A 17355-nucleotide genomic window follows, 5' to 3' on the forward strand; every position below is an offset into this window, starting at 1 on the left:
TAGAACTTAGGAATGTCGTGAATTTCATGTCACTAAAATGCCTCACGAAAAATATGTTTTTTTTTAAACTGGTATCAGATTACATATATTCGTTTTAACTTTCACCAAGCAAGTGAACCACAAATACATAAAATGTAGTTTCACATACAAATCGGAACAAGCTGATAAGTCTCTGAGAATCATTCAGCGACATCACCATCTTACTCCTATTAATTGTTCCAATTTATTCCTTATATAAGTTATTTATAAACTAGCTGTTCTCGCGCGGCTTCATCCGCTTGTAATTCCATTCATTTTTGTTACACATAAAATCTTTCTTTTGTTTACATTGCGTAAAATTTTCAATTGTAAATGTTTAAATTCTCTAATAACAACGAAATCCTTCGCAATGGCGAAGAGCCAATGGGCTGAGAAGTACCTTTACCATGGCAACCATCTATCTTTTCACAATTGGCTTACAATTTTTGTCCCTTTCTCGCATAATAATTGGAGTAAGGAGGTCCTCACAATGCGCGCGATTATCGAAAAAACTGCCTTAATGCTTAATTATTACTATTGTAAATTATAAATTCGTTGTAACTCAGAGCTTATTATATATTTACAGTGACATATTTTGTCAGTTGTAACAACGTTTTCAATCTCATTAATTAGCACCTTAATATTATCAATTATCCAAAATGGCTATAGTCATGTCGTATCGTATTGGCTTGAAAACTGATGTCAAATGTTACCAATATTATAATTACTGATAAAAAGCTCGCACAAATGAGACAACAAAACCATTAGCAAACACGTGCATAGTGCATGCGCCCTTGTCTATTGACATAACTTAAAATAACAACAGAATTTCAAGGAGACAAAAAACCCAGAAGTATTGTGGTTTTCTGCCATAATTGCAATTCCTGGATAATTGCGTAAATAACATTAAGTAAAAGTATCCAATAAGGCAAGTAAAAAAGAACTTTCACTGTCTACGCCCGGGATCGAACCGGGGACCTTGTGCGTGTGAAGCACACGTGATAACCGCTACACTACGGAAACACGATTTCAGGATCAGAAATACGAAAACGGTAAGAGATTTTGTTTTAATTCAGATTCTCATTTATCTAAGGGAAATTCGACATACCTATACCTTATTTTAGTTAAACAATGATATTTGAATTTTGCACAGACACCTTAACTAACACTGCTTAATCCTACGAACAAAACAACGAGAAGTAGTAAAAGAGATTCTTTCAAGGTGATATATGATTTTTTTACTGTAAACTTCAAGTTACAAATAGTAACCATTTCAAAAGTCATAACTTTAAGCAATTATCACTAATAGGAAGTCTACCAAAGACCAGATGATTACCAGCCGCCTTCGCAATAATTTTCAATTCAGCCAAACCTCATCCGCCCCCAATGTCCTCCTTTGACCACTCTTACGTACTAATTTAATTCCGATCACAAAACTATGTATTACATAATATTAGGTCCTTACATATGAAATTGGAGTTTTGTATGGGAGGAACAAAAAGTCGAATATTTTTTAATATAATATATTTATTTAATCAAAGTATGAACCATTATTTTCTATGCACTTTTGCCATCTCATAGGTAGTTCATTGATCCCTTTACTAAAAAAACCAGTCGGACGGGAATCAATAAAATCTTTGAAGGCGATTTGGACTGCCCCATCGGAGTTGAATTTTTTCCCTTGCAAGAAGTTATCCAAATTTCGAAAACAATGGTAATCTGTTGGAGCAAGGTCCGGGGAGTACGGAGGATGTCTTAGACTTTCCAATTGAAGCTCTTCTAATTTAGTAGCCGTCTGTTGCGCAGTGTGTGGTCTAGCGTTGTCGTGAAGCAGCAGTGGCGTGGAGCGATTGACCAGCCTAGGTTGTTTAGCCGCTAGCTTTTCCATCATGGTTTGCAATTGCTGACAATAGACATCAGTCGTAATAGTCTGGCCAGGTTTGAGAAAACTGTAATGAACAATACCGGCACTAGTCCACCAAACGCTTACAAGTAACTTTTTTGGGGTTAATTTTCGCTTGGGGCAGGATTTGGCTGGGTGGCCAGGATCCAACTATTGCGCTGAGCGCTTCCGATTATCGTAAAGAACCCATTTTTCATCACAGGTAATGATTCGGTTTGAAATACCTTCATTATTGCGCCGGTTTAGTAATGTAACGCAACAGTCGACGCGCGTTTGCCGGTTTGCTTCAGTCAATTCGTGAGGTACCCACGTTTCAAGCTTTTTAATCTTCCCAATTTGCTTCAAGTGAATTAAAACAGTTTTATCACTAACATCGCAGCCTGCAGCTAACTCGGACGTGGTTTGCGATGGATCCGCTTCCACAATAGCCTTCAACTCTTCATTATCAACTTGAGTCTCAGGCCGTCCACGGGGCTTGTTCTGCAGATCGAAATTTCCAGAACGAAAACGTTGGAACCAAAAACGAACTGTGTTTTCTTTTGCAACACGACCGCCATACACATCATTCACCCTTCGAGTCGTTTCCGCAGCACTAGTGCCACGTCGGAACTCGTACTCGTAAATAATGCGATATTTTAAGTTTTCCATTTTGTAAAATGAGTGACGCAAACAGAAAAAAACAGAAGAAAAAAACAAATGAATGACGGTCATCGAACCACAAATACATGAGTCTATAGCTGTACAAATTTGAATTTGGAATTCCTTACCAAAGAGGAGAAATTCGTGATTAAAGTGGCCTGTACGAAAAACGCCAATTTCATATGTAAGGACCTAATATATAACATGGGTAAGGGAAAGTGAATAATGGGACAAAAAATGGTTCCGTTTACATTAATAAAGTAGTCGTATTTAATTAAATTTACACGTTTCCAAACTTAAATGAATGTAGGACCGGAGACCATAAATAATAGTACGCTGTTATTTTTCACAAGGTTATAGATTCTTTCTAATTAGTAAAACTACTATTTTCTGTTTTTACGTAGTCTTTTTAGCCGACTGCAAAAAGAAGGATATCAATTCGACTGTATTTTTTATGTGATACCGCGTAACTCCCTGGTGCTCCCATTTGATAAAAAAAAAATAATCAAAAGGTACTAGCAGGTGGGTCCCATTTTTAATTATTTTTTAAAATTACTAGAAGAATATTAGATTTTAAGTTTAACTTCAAAATGCGTTGTGAAAATTAAGACATTTTTTGCTTTCATCGTTTATTATTATATTAATCAGAGAAGACTCATTCATTGACGGAACTGAAAAAAATTGAATTCCCTATGACCGAAATACATCCAAAACACGTCTTATTCAAATGACTCTACATATTTGTAATCATATCACAATGTTTGGGATATTAAATCCAATATAAATAAAGCCACTTTAGACTCACAACATCAACATCCATAGAAACAACGGTATTTCCAAACCCTTAAGGTCAAAAGTCTTAGTGTCCTGCAAGAAGCGAGCGTATAATTTTCTCAAAGGCGATCAACGCATCTGCGGCCGCATTATATTATAAAAAAACTCACACACACATAGGTACCTACTGCAAGTATATCTCCATTGCATTACATTAGCAGGTTAACAAACTGCATTAGCCAAAAATGTAGCACAATTTGCGAAATGCAGAATGCTTTTAGTGGATACAATTTCTCATTACTTTGAAATGTCATATTATATGCTAATTCTTTCTTCATACAGTTTATTTGCAACGAGACGTGTATCTTAATCTCTTATGAAACAAAAATGATCTATTACTATGTAGTATTGACAAAATGTCATGTTAAAATATGCAGACATTTCATTTTTCGGGTGTTTCCCGTTGGGACGCAATCCTACATTTTGTTGTTCAATTTACCTATGCTACCAATCAAAATAATGTTTATTTCACACGTCTACCTCGTACTTGTTAACTGGCGTGACAATGACAAAAAAGACAAATGAATTCTAGTAACGAACAGTCGATTCATTTCATCGCTGTCACAAATCAATCGCGCCAACGCGTAATAAATATGCTAGCGACCATTTTAAACGTCGGCTAAACTTGAATCCAAAGCGACTTTGCGACGGGTAATTAATACAAATAGATTCGCCATAAATTTATATTTATCTGGGATATTTCCGATTTTATATATCTGAGTGATTCGGTAATGTAATCGATTAATATGAACTAGACAAAATAAGACGATAAAAGATCGTCAAGAGTTTTGAACATGCTTAACTTAACCGAAATAATGTAATCGTAATGACGATATCTAGGTAACTAAGGCTACCATATGATATATACACTTGGTGTTCAATGACATACGATGTATATTATAAAATTAAATAACAGTTTTGTTTCAAAATTTTTACAGGGAAACAATTTAGAATCCTAGGAACACTTCATGGTAAACCTATAAACGAATGACATAATTGGATCCCTCGATAAGTTTCGCAACATATTACCGCATTAGAAAGCCGAGCCTGTCCACGTAGGTTCCTCTTGGCATGCCTTAAAAAGTTCGAGAATTGTCGCGGTTAAAATTCCCGCCACGGGCCTGCGTGTCAGGAATCCGCGCATTAATATCGTTCGCAAATCGAACTACAGAAGTGGGTCACACGTGACATGACTATTGTTGCTTAATTCATTATTTTAGGACATTCATCTTATCTACCAATATATTAGGCAAACTGTTACATCTAACTCGTCACCAATTAAGTTATAATGTTGGTTGGTGATAGTTTATTTAAGACTTGTTAAGGGTTTATCTTGATGTTAAGTGACTATTTTGAAATAGAGACATTAAAGTTAGATTAAAAGTCTTAACTCTTAACAATAATTCTGCTTCTTCTATTTTCACAATCCTCCTTGACGTGGTCCAGCAGCTTTTTTTCTCAAGCCACTGAACAATTTTGAATTTCATAGCCTGACCAAAAATATAACTTGGTCTGTGCACTCTTTTTTGGATTGGTGCCTTATGCTAAATTACTTGCTTTACTTTTTAATTAATTACAAAAACCGGTGGTCATGGAGGCAGGAGCGTTAAGGGACTTTATAACACTTTACATGTACGACAATACATTTTATGTCATTAAAAAAGCAAATCCAACGAATTTTTTGTTGCGATCAAGAAATTAGTTCCGTAGGTTTTCCGCAAGATGGCGAGATGTTCTATTTTGATTTTTCTGGGCAACCTATATCGTCTTCAATCTTCAACCAAAGATGCCAGTATTATCTCATTTATAAACTGGAAGATAAAATTTGTTGATAGACTTCCTTAAATCATATATACACATTTAATCAATGAATCTTTGTTAAATAAACCACTCACAAAGAACTTTTATAGTGTTATAGTGACTTGTTTTTTTAATATTGTTGTATTGCAATTTTAAACTGTCAAATCAATATCAAGTTTTTGACATATCTGAGATGTCAATGTCATATCATTCATTGTCAACGTTAGTCTGAATTTCTGACTCATTACGATTTTGCCTTATAAAATCTGAAATAATTTACTTTCGAATTCTAAATTAAATTCCGTAAAATTGTCTAGCCATGGCTTATTTGACCCAGCCAGATTACGTGAAGTACGCTTGTTCTTGTGGTCAGATCAAACCGATAACAAGCTTGTATTTTTGTCGCCACTGCCTGCAGATACGCTGCGGCTTTTGTATATGCCATGAAGTAAGTGCACTAAATATGTAAATTCGTCACGTATTAGATATATTACATAAACTCAATAATAAAAACTACTACATAAAACAATTTTACAATTTTAGAACCCTTTGTATCCTAAATATCCCATTAAATATTGCTAATATATGATTGTTCAACTAAGTACAATACAGAAATGTATCACTAACAACTATAGTATGTTCATCAAGGTGGACTCTCATTACTGCGCCAACTGTCTGGAGAACATGCCATCATCAGAAGCAAGGCTGAAAAAGAACAGATGTAGCAGTTGTTTTGATTGTCCCAGTTGCTTTCATACACTTTCCACAAGGTAAACTTAGATATGTTAAATTTATGATTTTTATGTGTCTATTTAATATTCTATTTAAAAAACCTTTGTCAATCTTTTGCTAATAGTATAATGAAGTCTTTTTAAATTTTAGGGCCACACTGGCTCAACCACGGCAAACACCGGAACAAGGATCCGGTGATTCTAAAGTGGAAAATAAACAAGCTAAGAAAATGTACTACCTGTCCTGTTTTAATTGTAGATGGACATCAAGAGATGTTGGTATACCGGACCAGCCAGTAGGTAAATATATATTTTTATGGAATTAATATTTCTTTTCAATTCAACACCTAAATTTTCTAGAGAGGAACATCGAAATTTCACATATAGCAACCATTATGCATTATATATTTTACTGTTTTTTTTTATTTAAGAATTTTAATGATAAATATGCAGTTTATCTTTTTTAAAATTAAATAAAGACACAAGATATGTACTTAATAAATTATTATCAATAATCATTCTTAACATGACCTATATTGACTTGTCTCATTACTTTCTTGTAGCCTCTGGTGGTTGGCCAGAGAGGGTAAATCCGAATGCCACCCGCATAAATCAACTCCTCGACTACTACAAGGCCATAGCCCAACAGGAAAAGCAAGAAAAATTGGACAGGGAGCGGAAAAAGTTTGCCATCAGAGGAAAATACATTACACTTACTGTTTGTATCAAAATTTAAATGATTTTTCAAATTATATTTCAGTTGAAAGTCAACAAATTATTCATCATCGTAATTCCTGTTAGAAATGTGAATTTTTTGATGAACAGATAATCTGTTAAATTTCATGCAGTTATCGGGAAACAGGTAGTAAATAAAAAATGTGGTTTTAACAGGATAAAACTGGTTTGACGGGTGCAATGGCTAGGAACATAGCCGGTCTACCTTCCAGCGAGAGTACAATGAGTGCTATAGCCAACTTTGTGCCGAGTGAGGCTTCCGCTGACGTTGAAGAGTTATCAGAGGATTTCTACACTAAAGAACTGAACTTAAATCAAAGTAAGTTATAGATATCAAAGTTATAAATTATACATAAATACTTGACAACAATTTTATATAAAAAAAATATACAATGAAACACGTACCACCAAGCTTTATTTTTCCGTGTACGCTTTATGTAAAAAAAATACAATAATTTCCTTAACATAATATTAAACTTAAGGACTTGCAATGTGTATGTAACAATTTAAGAACTAATCTCCAGTAACGAGCATGCCACAGAGGCTTGCCGCTCCGGAGTGGCAGCCGAGCAGTGTGTCACGGCTGTACCCGATCGCCAAGCTGCTGAGTGTGAAGCGCAGCCAGCGCTGCCGGGCCTGCGACCACAACCTCACCAAGCCGGAGTACAATCCAGGATCTATCAAGTTTAAAATCGAACTCCTTGCATTGTAAGTCAAAATAAATCACGTGGATAGTTTTATAAGTCACACAGATAGTTCTATGACAATAAATGATTCTCATTTAATTGAAATACTTTAAATAAGATTAGTTGAAGATATATATATATATATATATTCATTATTAGTTCATTTATAGTAGGACATAAGTTTAAAAGTTAAAATCTGTAGCTACCATGTGCCGGAAGTGAAGATAATATCGTACGAGCCGATGAAGCCGGGCTGCACGTCTGCGCTGCTGCTGAAGTTGACCAACCCGACCGGCCACGAGATGCAGGTGCGTCTGCTGCAGCCCGAGGAAGTACCCGACACAGAGGACAGGCTGGAGGAGCCCAACAGTCTGGAGAAGTCGCTCGAAAAGTCGCTCAATTTGGAGAAAGTTAGTACTGTCGTTAGAAAGAAGACTGTTGTGTGAGAAATTAAACGAAAATTTTCAATGAAAACCTGTTGAATCGTTTTAAATGTTAATGTCGTAGGATAATCTGTGGTACGAGACGGTGCAGCGCAAAGCTGACGTGACGGCGACGTGTCGTGTGGTGACGCCCGACGTGACGCTGACGTTGGCGCAACGTGACGACGCCGCGGAGTACGACGACGACGCCACGCACGATGCCAACGAGTCAGTCAACAACACTCATCATTTACACTCTTTTATGTCATAAGGTGGCAAATGACCAAGCTGTCACATTAATTCGCCCTAATGGCGAAGCGACCGCTGCCCATAGACATTCGTAATTGCAGATGCTACCTACCTTTTATCAATGAAAGAGAAGACGCACAGAAAAAGGATATTTCTTCTTCCTATGCTCCTCCTCGGTCAACTCCACTTTTCTTTTCCACCCTTTTCTTATGAGGACTATAAAGAGGACTTAAATTCACGCGCACTCATCATTTAGAACAAGAAATTACTTCCACTTAATGTCTATTTTTTGTGTAGTACCTCTACTGTACATTTACATTATATACACAAGTCTCATAAATATTGACTATGTATTTAGTACATCCTTAAGAGATTACTTAAAATTAATTGTAGCAAAACTTACCTTTTATATAATCACTAAACACATTCCATTCTATGATTTCTATTTTATGGTAATGTGCAAGTCGGTGATGACCTAATAATTTTCCCTCAAACAGTAAATCAATCTTACTAATATTAGAATGCTCATTAATATATGCTCAACAGATCTCGATGAAATTTGGCATAGATGTAGAGCATACTCTGAAACATTACATAGGCTAGTAATTACGTTTTTTTCTAATACCGCGCGGACGGAGTCGCGGGCGACAGCTATTAATTTACTAAACCTTAGACAGAGTGTCAGAATACAATAATTACTAGTTTTAAGTATAAATATTAACAATTTCAGTATAATCCTGTGGCGGAAGTCCAACAAGCTGGCCCTGCGGCTGCAGGTGAGGTGCGGGGAGGAGGTGGAGGCGGGCAGTGCGGCGGAGGCTGCGCTGACGCTGCAGTACCGGTACCGCAACACTGTGCCTGCACCTCACGAGCCGCGAGATCACACGCTGCATGCCACACTCATGCTGCAGCTCGGACATGTCTCAGGGTAGACCAAAGCTAACGTGACTACTATTTTATGAACACACATCTTGGTATAACTCTTTTCAAATATCTTGGCGGCTCAACATTCCCCTACACTAAGCTGTATATGAAACAGCTGTACTGGTGTCCGCTGGACAGTTATGGACGTCACAGGTTTACAAATTAGTCTCATTAACCCTGTTAAACCCCCTCCCACCCAGGTGTTGTAAAAAAGGGGTGCCGTAGTAATCTCGCTCAGGGTAAGGATTAAACTGGCGTTGCCGCCATGATGTCTGAAAGCATTGTAACCACGAATTTTAGATATGTGTATTTGCTTTGTGTAAAATTGACGTAATTAATGTTACTCTACACACAGAAGAAGCTTGTTGAGATATATTTGATTTAATTAAAAACTTAAAATTAATTTAGGTGCTTTCATTAATTTTTTTGGGTAATTAATTGAGATAAGTGAAATTCCAAAATTGTATACTTTAGTTTAGTGGCAGCATTGAATATATCTTACTAATATAAATGCAAATTTTTACATGGACGGATGGATGGATGTTTACTTGAAGGTATATCAGAAATGGTTCACCAGATCTTGATGAAATTTGACACATATGTAGAATAAAATCTAGAAGAACACATAGGCAACTAAAAAAGGTTTTTTTTAAATTGCGAATGCAGTCGCGGGTGACAGCTAGTGTAATTATATTCTAGATTTAGTCTTGAATCCATTTGCACTAGTCTGAGAATAAATTCCATAAGTTCTGTAGAAGCAAAATTTCTTTGTAAAATATTAAATAAAGCACAACAATGTATTGTTTAATATCGTAACCATAAATTTATTTATCCAATACTTAGTATTAATTTAATAAATTTGTGGTTTTAAGCTTATGAATTGGTATTTCTTAATAAATTTAAATATTATTTCATAAAATGTTCTTTAGAAAATTCAAAATGTAACATAATATTGTATTTTCTATATGACAACATTGTAACTTTATTATCTGCTGCATAATATATTAGTTTTAATATAATAAAATATTATTCTAACATTTATATATTTAATGTTAATCGCTTTTTGTAAATGTAAAGAAATTATCATGAAATTCCACTATTATTTAAAATAAGAGACGATAAAGAGATTTTAAAGTATTAATAGATAATTTATTACACTTTTACTTTTTTTGTAGTTTTATATAAAGATTAACATTCTCTCATTTATATTTGCTTAAGCATAAATACAGGTTGTTTTTGTAAATGTGTTTTTTTTTCCATTTCACTTTCCAACTGTTCGTGCCAATTCGCTTATATAGTATACAATAGTTGTGATATGCCACCACTTTACGACGATAATCCTAAAATTAAACCGTTGCTGACTTAATTTTCAGGATTACCGTCGTAGAATTAAGATTTTGTTAATCCAAATTCATTTTTAACTTTGTCATTCTGTTCGCTGTTATCGATCAACTCGCATTATACATCTCTTCCCTATTTGGCAAAAATTTGTTTTATTCTGTGGTTAAACTCACTAACTTTTACACCAACATTCCTTTATATAAACTGTATATTTTTTTTAATTTGATTTTAGTGATAATCGAAATTCAACTTCCAGTTTTATCTTATTACTTTACTAATATTATAATTGCGAAAGTATGGATGGATGGATGTTTCTTTGAAGGTATCTCCGAAAGGGCACAATGGATCTTAACACATAGGCTACTTATTAGGTTTTTTTTTAATTCCGCGCGGATGGAGTCGCGGGCAAAAGCTAGTCTTTAAATGAATATTTTTAAAAACCACAGCCTGATTATTCAGCACCAGATTATAGACAAGATTTTAAAACTATTATAATTATTTATTAATATAGAATATAAATTTTTAAGTGATTTCTGTTTTATAAATAAAAAAGTCAATGAACATCATCTTTTTAATATAATAAAATAAGTACCAACCTGTGTATAAAAAAAAAACAAACAAAATAAAACCATTGAAATCATATTCCCATTTACATTATCCCATAGTTTCCCAAAAATGTAATGAGAATTTTTCAACAATAATAATTCCCATGAAATTTATTTGCAAACAAAAAGGTTGAGTATTTATTTAAATACTAGTAAAAAGTTTTTTTTTAAATTTCTATAACAAGGTAACTAATATAAATTTGTAACAAAGCCTTACTCTAGCAGTCGGTAAATGCTTATATAAAATTTATCCCTTTCATAATAATCTCTGAATTTGTACAGCCTGGAATGGCCCCTTATGCTTATTTTACAGTCATTTATGAGTATAAACTTGTTTATTTACTTGAATGATAAGTTGAACATCACTGAACCTGAGTCTTGGCAGAATAAATGACATCATTGATGCCTACTCCATCATAGCTGCTGCCAACAAGAGAAATTGGAAGATTGTTGTCTTGTATATACTGTCTCACATTATCCACCCTATCATAATGACCTATTATATACTGAGGAATGCACTTATTCAGAATTTGGACATGATGCGCTGCCGGTTTCTCCTTTATGTTCAATATGGACCGAACTTCACGCTGTGCTATCTCAAACAACTCTTTTTCAGTTATATTCAGTCCAAACTTTTCTTCAAACCACCTTCCACCTAACATCACTGTTAAAACTGTACCATTTTGATCCGGAAGACAGCAGGAGTCAAACACAACACCCAGAATAGGTGAGTTCTCTATCGGAGGCACCAAAAATCCAAATGCAGGAGAAATAAGAGGTTTGTCTGAATCAAAATAAAAGTTGACCAAGCCAACTGTCACAAATGGTATACCTTTTAAATTTGCTGCCAGATCTGGATGCTGTTTCACAACCAAATCTGCCAAAGCATGTGAAGGTATAGAAGCATACACATGATTTGCCATTATCTCTTCTCCTGATCTATTGATCAACTTCACAGTACTTGAGTCTACAAATTCTATTTCATTTACTTTGTTGTTCAATTTAATATCCACATTGTTCTCTCTGAGATGCTGCAGTAAGGTGGCCGGAAAGTTGGCAATACCTCCTTTTATTGTATACACATTCCATTTTTCCTCCTGAGCTCTTTTCGCTAGTTCACTGAAATATAAATCATTGTCATTTTTTCCCTTCAGGAATGACTTCATCATACCTTTCATGACACCACCATAATTCTGTTCCCATTCAAAAAGTGTTTTCATAAGAAATTTCACAGATATTTCTTTGGCATCTCCGGCACAAATGCCACATATCATAGGAGAAATTGCATAATCTGCTATCTCTTTACCGAACCTTCTTTCGGCGAAATTATAAATCGAATCATCTTTCATTTGCTTTTGTGGACTACGCAAGTCATTGAATATTGCATAAATAAGTGGCTTCGAAAATGGTTCATTTGTTTGGAAAACACTTTTTAAGCTAGACGGCAATAAATGCAACGAGTTATTAACGTAAATCATTCTGTTTTTAGCTGCTGGGTGATCGGATTTTATGGGGAAGACGTGTTCGCTGAGACCTAAGTCTTGAATCATATTTAAAGTGTTCAATCCAACGATACCTTTAGGCCGGATAGTCCGCGGTCCCTGCTCGAATATATAATCCTTCGTTTTTATTGACTTGATCCATCCTCCACAATAATTTGTTGCTTCTAGTAATAATAATTTCAAGTTATTGTTATTACTTACATTGTTTTTGAGCAGATAGTAAGCGGTGGACAATCCGCCTATTCCTCCACCAAGTATTACTGCCATTGCTACTTTGTATAATAATGTCTTTGCGAGAATGGCATTTATTTTACATTTAAGTGAAATGATTAGAAACTAGTTTATTAATTAGGTTAATTTAACACAATTTTAGGCCACTTATTTGCCTCTAGCGTCTTTTGGCGTGTTTGACGTTTTTGTTTATAAATTATCATTATCACACAATTTGACATTGACACATGTTGACATGGTTTTTTACAAAGATAAAATATTTTGTCACAAACCATTTATTGTGAAGAAAACGGTTTTATTAGGTTTATACGGTTTGCTACCAGCAAATTTTGTGGACAAAACGATTTCGGGTTTCGGATGTGTTATAGTTTATATAGCACATATTCAATTCGAGGGCAATATTTTTTATAGGAGAAGGGGGCAAAGGAGCAACGGTCCATCTGAAGTTATTTAATCCGAAAGTTAAATTAAAGTTATAATTTTAGGGGGAAGGGGATGAAATTGGGAGAAGGGAGAAGTCTAGGTCTAGTCTAGTCTAGAAAGGACCAAGTATATTCTTTATCTGAGGGAGAAATACTTCTTTGCCTTATAATACAAATCTTCAAAGAAAATATACCAAAAATTAAAAAATCATATTTCTGAGGTCAAATAATTTGCGATTTCTAATGTTACAGTTATAAACCTATAGCCTATCGAATTATTGTACCAGAGTTAAAACAACAGCTAAACTCACGCCCGTGAACAAGGAGGCTAGGATGAGCTCACGAACTCCGTTTAGAACCAAACTGGCACACTTTTCTCATCTCTTCCTGATTGACAATCAGGTCGTTGATTGTGGGCTTGTATAATAATATACATGACTGACTGTAACTATATTTAAAAGTTTATATAAAAACAATACTGTGGTTGAGAAATTGTCACTACTCATCGCTACAAAATAAAAAAGTAAAATCTAGAAAAGGGATAAATTGAGGTAACATGCGTATGATATGAAGCATTGGTCCGTGTGATGGCCGCAGCTGCAGTGTCGCGCCCTGATAATGAATTCCAATTTCATACTCATTTCACCCGCATTGACTCACGCCTGATAGGTTTGGGTCTAACGGGGAGACTGTAGATATCATGAGAGTTGTCCGGAGTTGTTCTCTTTGCTATATTTGTTGCTTTTTAATGTGCTTTTCTATCAAATTAATTATTATTTGCTTAAAATGTAAGACTATTTTTTATCGGTGCTTCTGCGATAAATTTATATTTTAATATAGAGGGCCTAGCAATGTTCGTACAAATAAATAATAGGGATTCTTTGACTTAGCGGTTGATGTCTTTTTTTAACTAAATGCCTGCCTCTTTATTAAAAATTATGTTACATTTATGGTAATGTTAGGTTTTGTACATTTTTAATGTCGAATATCCAGATTCCGGTACAGCTCTATGTTATTCTTTGCGTATATAAACTGTTGCGGGGATTAAAATCCTTCCATTATATTTCGGGACACTACAAAGTGATCACGAAATGAGTCCCTCGAGACCCAAACTCTGCGACAAGAAGTTAAAATCGGCTGAAATTAAACTATTAAAAATACTCCATAAAATAGATAATATGAAACTAAGTAACTCGTATATATCGCGATTAATGTTACCAGAGTGTAAAAAGCCATTTATTTCTGAAACTTTTAATCAAAACATCACATTTTATTACTTGGGTATTGCTGTTTTGATAATTATATTTACGTATTGGTGGATTTATCCCAGTTTCGCTTCGGAGGTGAGTCAATTGTTGCCGCTACGTATTTTGGATTTTATGCATCAAATGTGTGTTCAATGGTGAGGGCTTTAAATAAACTAAAATTTCAACAGCGATGCACTCTAGAAATTCCGTCTACAGCGCTGACTCTGTTCCGTCCGCCGGAAGACTGCTCGATGTGTGATAGCGTGTCACAGGTGGCCAGACTCGGTAACCTCACGCCTGAGGAGTTCGAGCGCCGCTTCGCCTATAGCCCCACGCCGGTCATAGTCACCGACGCGACCCGGCACTGGAAAGCTATCAAAGTATATTGTATCAAAGTACTAAAAGTAACACTTAGTGCCGGACTGTGTGTACAATTCTTAAAGTTCAATTTAGACATAAACCGGATTCGTACAAACGACGCTCTGCAGTCACGTCAGAGCGAGACAAGCGTATGGGAATGCATGAGAGCTCTATACCGCTACTGACGTCATCACCGGACAGTACAATTCCAGATGATGTCTAAATGAACCTCTAGATTATAAAAAAATAATATTTTGTTAATTTATTTAATATTTACAGGAATTTAACTTCAATTTCTTCGCTGATTTTTATCGTAACGGTAAAATGGGCAACAAGATCAACGAATGTTTCTTCTTCGCCTATAAATCTGGTCTGCGTTCGCTGGGGGAGGTGTTGTCTATGGATGCGGCGCGCGCCAACCTGTCGGGCGCACCCTGGTACGTGGGCTGGAGCACCTGCTACGACGAGGAGACCCGCCGGCTAAGGCAGTATTACGACCGACCCTACTTTCTGCCGAGAACCGCAGAGAGTGATACTATTGACTGGATATTTATGGGTGGGCCCGGACAAGGAGCTCATATGCACGTAAGATTAATGTTTAGAACAGGGATTCCAATTTTTTTTTAACTTCACTGGTTTGGTGGTTTACCTTGCCATTATAGGAATTTAAATTGAGAACCCTCAATTTTATTCCGTCGTCGTATAACCGCGCCGGGTCTCCCGTTGAACCGAATCGAGTAAACACTTAAAGAGAAAATGGTTTAAAATGAAAATAGCCTATGTGATATTTTGCCTATGTTTTCAAATTGTTTGGTATAAATATCGTATAACACATGTTAGATTGCAACTAGTACCTACATAGCGCCGATGAGAAGAAATATGACACAATTCAAGTCAGAATTTGTTATTGTTTAGTGGTTCTAATAACTGTGGCTATTGTAGCGTGTGAGTTGACAACATTCAGGTGGACTCGGTGCGGCGCGTGTCGTGGCAGGCGCAGGTGCGCGGCCGCAAGCGCTGGCAACTGGCACCGCCGCCCGAGTGCCTCTACACCTGCCGCGCCCTCACTCTCACCGTGCATCCCGGGGAGATACGTCAGTACTTTCACGATAGCTATTACTCCAAAACTATTCATTCAAAACTAATCTATTGATTTATAAAGGACGCCGAACTAACGCTAAAAACGCACGTGCGTTATAAAAAAAAATTGAATATAAATATTTTATCCTTGTTCTGTTAAGTCATGGTGATGCGGACTGAACTATATACAACTAGCTGTCGTCCGCGACTCCTTCCACGCGGAATTAAAAAAGAACCTAATAAGTAGCCTATGTGTTCTTCCAGACTATGTTCTTTATCTATGCCAAATTTTATCAAGATCCGTTGAGCCGTTCCGAAGATACCTTCAAACAAACATCCATCTAAACATTGGCATTTATATTAATAATTTTATCATCTGTCCGTATTGTATCTATTTTAGTTAAAACTGCCTCTTTGTTTAACAGTGGTGGTGGATACAAACCGGTGGTACCACATGACGCATGTGTTACCCGGAGACCTCAGCATCACCATCGGCGCTGAATACGACTGAACATACTAATCAGCTCCACTACTGAACTCTCTACTCACACTGAACAACTGATATCTAGTTCTAGTGATTTGTATTGACTACTGGCGTTTGCACGTGACTTCATTCGAGTGGAATTTAAAAAATAACTAAATTAGTAGTCTATGTGTTCTTCCAAATTACGTGCTACATTTAAGTCAAATTTCAAGAAGATACCTTTAGCCGTTTTGGAGATTTCAACAAACATCCATACATCTAAACATTTACATTATTAGTAAGATTTTTGTTATTGTTAAAATAGTTTTAAGTTATAACGTTTTTAAATTTTACATCAACTATTATTTAGTCAATAGATAGTCCTAATTTAAACCTCTGTAATTGCAGAATTCAAAAACGGTCGACTCTGAAAGTACTTTTCTGTATTTTTATAATAAAAAAAATTGTTTGCTAAATTATACTTAGAAAGTTGATTTAAAGTAAATCTAAAATTACCTTTACTTACATTTCATAGCCTAGTATCAAAGTTTCTGAACAAACCAATAAGACGCAACCGTTTTTATTGTAATTACGTGTATTGTAACCTATCTATATATATAAAAGAAAGTTGTGTTAGTTACACTATTTATAACTCAAGATCGGTCGAACTGATTTAGCTGAAAATTGATGGGGAGGTAGCTTAGAACTAGGAGACGGACATAGGACTTTTTTTATCTTGTGTGCATTTTTTTATTCCCTGTAGACGAAGTCGCGGGTAAAAGCTAGTAAATAATAAAAAAAACATAAATTATTTTTTTCCAAAATTTAAAAATGTCTCAAATTTATATTTTTATCATGTCCAAAATAACTTGTATAAAATAAAACAACAATATGGATAAAAGAAATAGTTTATTTCAGTAACAAGATGGCTGCGCTACATTCGTGTACATATATATATATAAAACATTATATACTTCCAAAACTACTGGAATGAACTCTATATTATGCCGATTGCATTTTAAAAATTAAAAGAGAGCCTTGAATGCGAATTTATAAAAAAAAGTTTTAAGTACTTTTGCTAAAAAAAAACAGTATACAAAATAAAACATCAACTACAAAGGATAAAAAAAAAATCGCTAAATAAAACTTGTCGATGCACAAAT

At 35.3% G+C, this 17355-nt stretch overlaps 3 protein-coding genes and 1 non-coding gene across 4 annotated transcripts; 2 read left to right on the forward strand and 2 right to left on the reverse strand.

Annotated features, from left to right (window-relative positions):
• Window positions 1–968: 968 nt before the first annotated feature.
• Trnav-cac lies at window positions 969–1041 on the reverse strand. The gene has a single exon. It is a non-coding gene; the product is annotated as a tRNA-Val (tRNA).
• Window positions 1042–5410: 4369 nt separating this feature from the next.
• On the forward strand, window positions 5411–8960 carry LOC106720191 (dynactin subunit 4). The gene is made up of 9 exons (XM_014514779.2): window positions 5411–5642; window positions 5843–5964; window positions 6077–6225; window positions 6489–6643; window positions 6817–6979; window positions 7185–7368; window positions 7549–7756; window positions 7854–7996; window positions 8748–8960. The coding sequence occupies exons 1-9, from the start codon at window positions 5514–5516 to the stop codon at window positions 8947–8949; spliced, it is 1455 nt and encodes a 484-aa protein (XP_014370265.2). The 5' UTR covers window positions 5411–5513; the 3' UTR covers window positions 8950–8960.
• A 2123-nt stretch (window positions 8961–11083) lies between these two features.
• LOC106720179 (protoporphyrinogen oxidase) lies at window positions 11084–13587 on the reverse strand. The gene has a single exon (XM_014514768.2). The coding sequence runs from the start codon at window positions 12654–12656 to the stop codon at window positions 11250–11252; it is 1407 nt and encodes a 468-aa protein (XP_014370254.2). The 5' UTR covers window positions 12657–13587; the 3' UTR covers window positions 11084–11249.
• Window positions 13588–14009: 422 nt separating this feature from the next.
• LOC106720126 lies at window positions 14010–16335 on the forward strand. Its single transcript, XM_045679017.1, has 5 exons — window positions 14010–14385; window positions 14478–14669; window positions 14929–15234; window positions 15614–15743; window positions 16155–16335. The coding sequence occupies exons 1-5, from the start codon at window positions 14134–14136 to the stop codon at window positions 16238–16240; spliced, it is 966 nt and encodes a 321-aa protein (XP_045534973.1). The 5' UTR covers window positions 14010–14133; the 3' UTR covers window positions 16241–16335.
• The last annotated feature ends 1020 nt before the right edge of the window (window positions 16336–17355 follow it).

The sequence above is a fragment of the Papilio machaon genome, chromosome 8 (genome assembly GCF_912999745.1).
Source record: "Papilio machaon chromosome 8, ilPapMach1.1, whole genome shotgun sequence".
Taxonomy (NCBI): Eukaryota; Metazoa; Arthropoda; class Insecta; order Lepidoptera; family Papilionidae; genus Papilio; species Papilio machaon.

What these genes read in the sequence shown, in the direction of transcription:
- LOC106720179 (XM_014514768.2), bottom strand. Translation starts at nt 12,656, where the DNA reads ATGGCAGTAATACTTGGTGGAGGAATAGGCGGATTGTCCACCGCTTAC.
- LOC106720126 (XM_045679017.1), top strand. Translation starts at nt 14,134, where the DNA reads ATGAGTCCCTCGAGACCCAAACTCTGCGACAAGAAGTTAAAATCGGCT. An exon ending in ATCCCAGTTTCGCTTCGGAG is followed by an intron (nt 14,386 to 14,477) that starts GTGAGTCAATTG and finishes AAATTTCAACAG; the next exon opens with CGATGCACTCTAGAAATTCC. An exon ending in GGCACTGGAAAGCTATCAAA is followed by an intron (nt 14,670 to 14,928) that starts GTATATTGTATC and finishes TAATATTTACAG; the next exon opens with GAATTTAACTTCAATTTCTT.
- LOC106720191 (XM_014514779.2), top strand. Translation starts at nt 5,514, where the DNA reads ATGGCTTATTTGACCCAGCCAGATTACGTGAAGTACGCTTGTTCTTGT. An exon ending in AAAATCGAACTCCTTGCATT is followed by an intron (nt 7,369 to 7,548) that starts GTAAGTCAAAAT and finishes TAAAATCTGTAG; the next exon opens with CTACCATGTGCCGGAAGTGA. An exon ending in AGTCGCTCAATTTGGAGAAA is followed by an intron (nt 7,757 to 7,853) that starts GTTAGTACTGTC and finishes TTAATGTCGTAG; the next exon opens with GATAATCTGTGGTACGAGAC.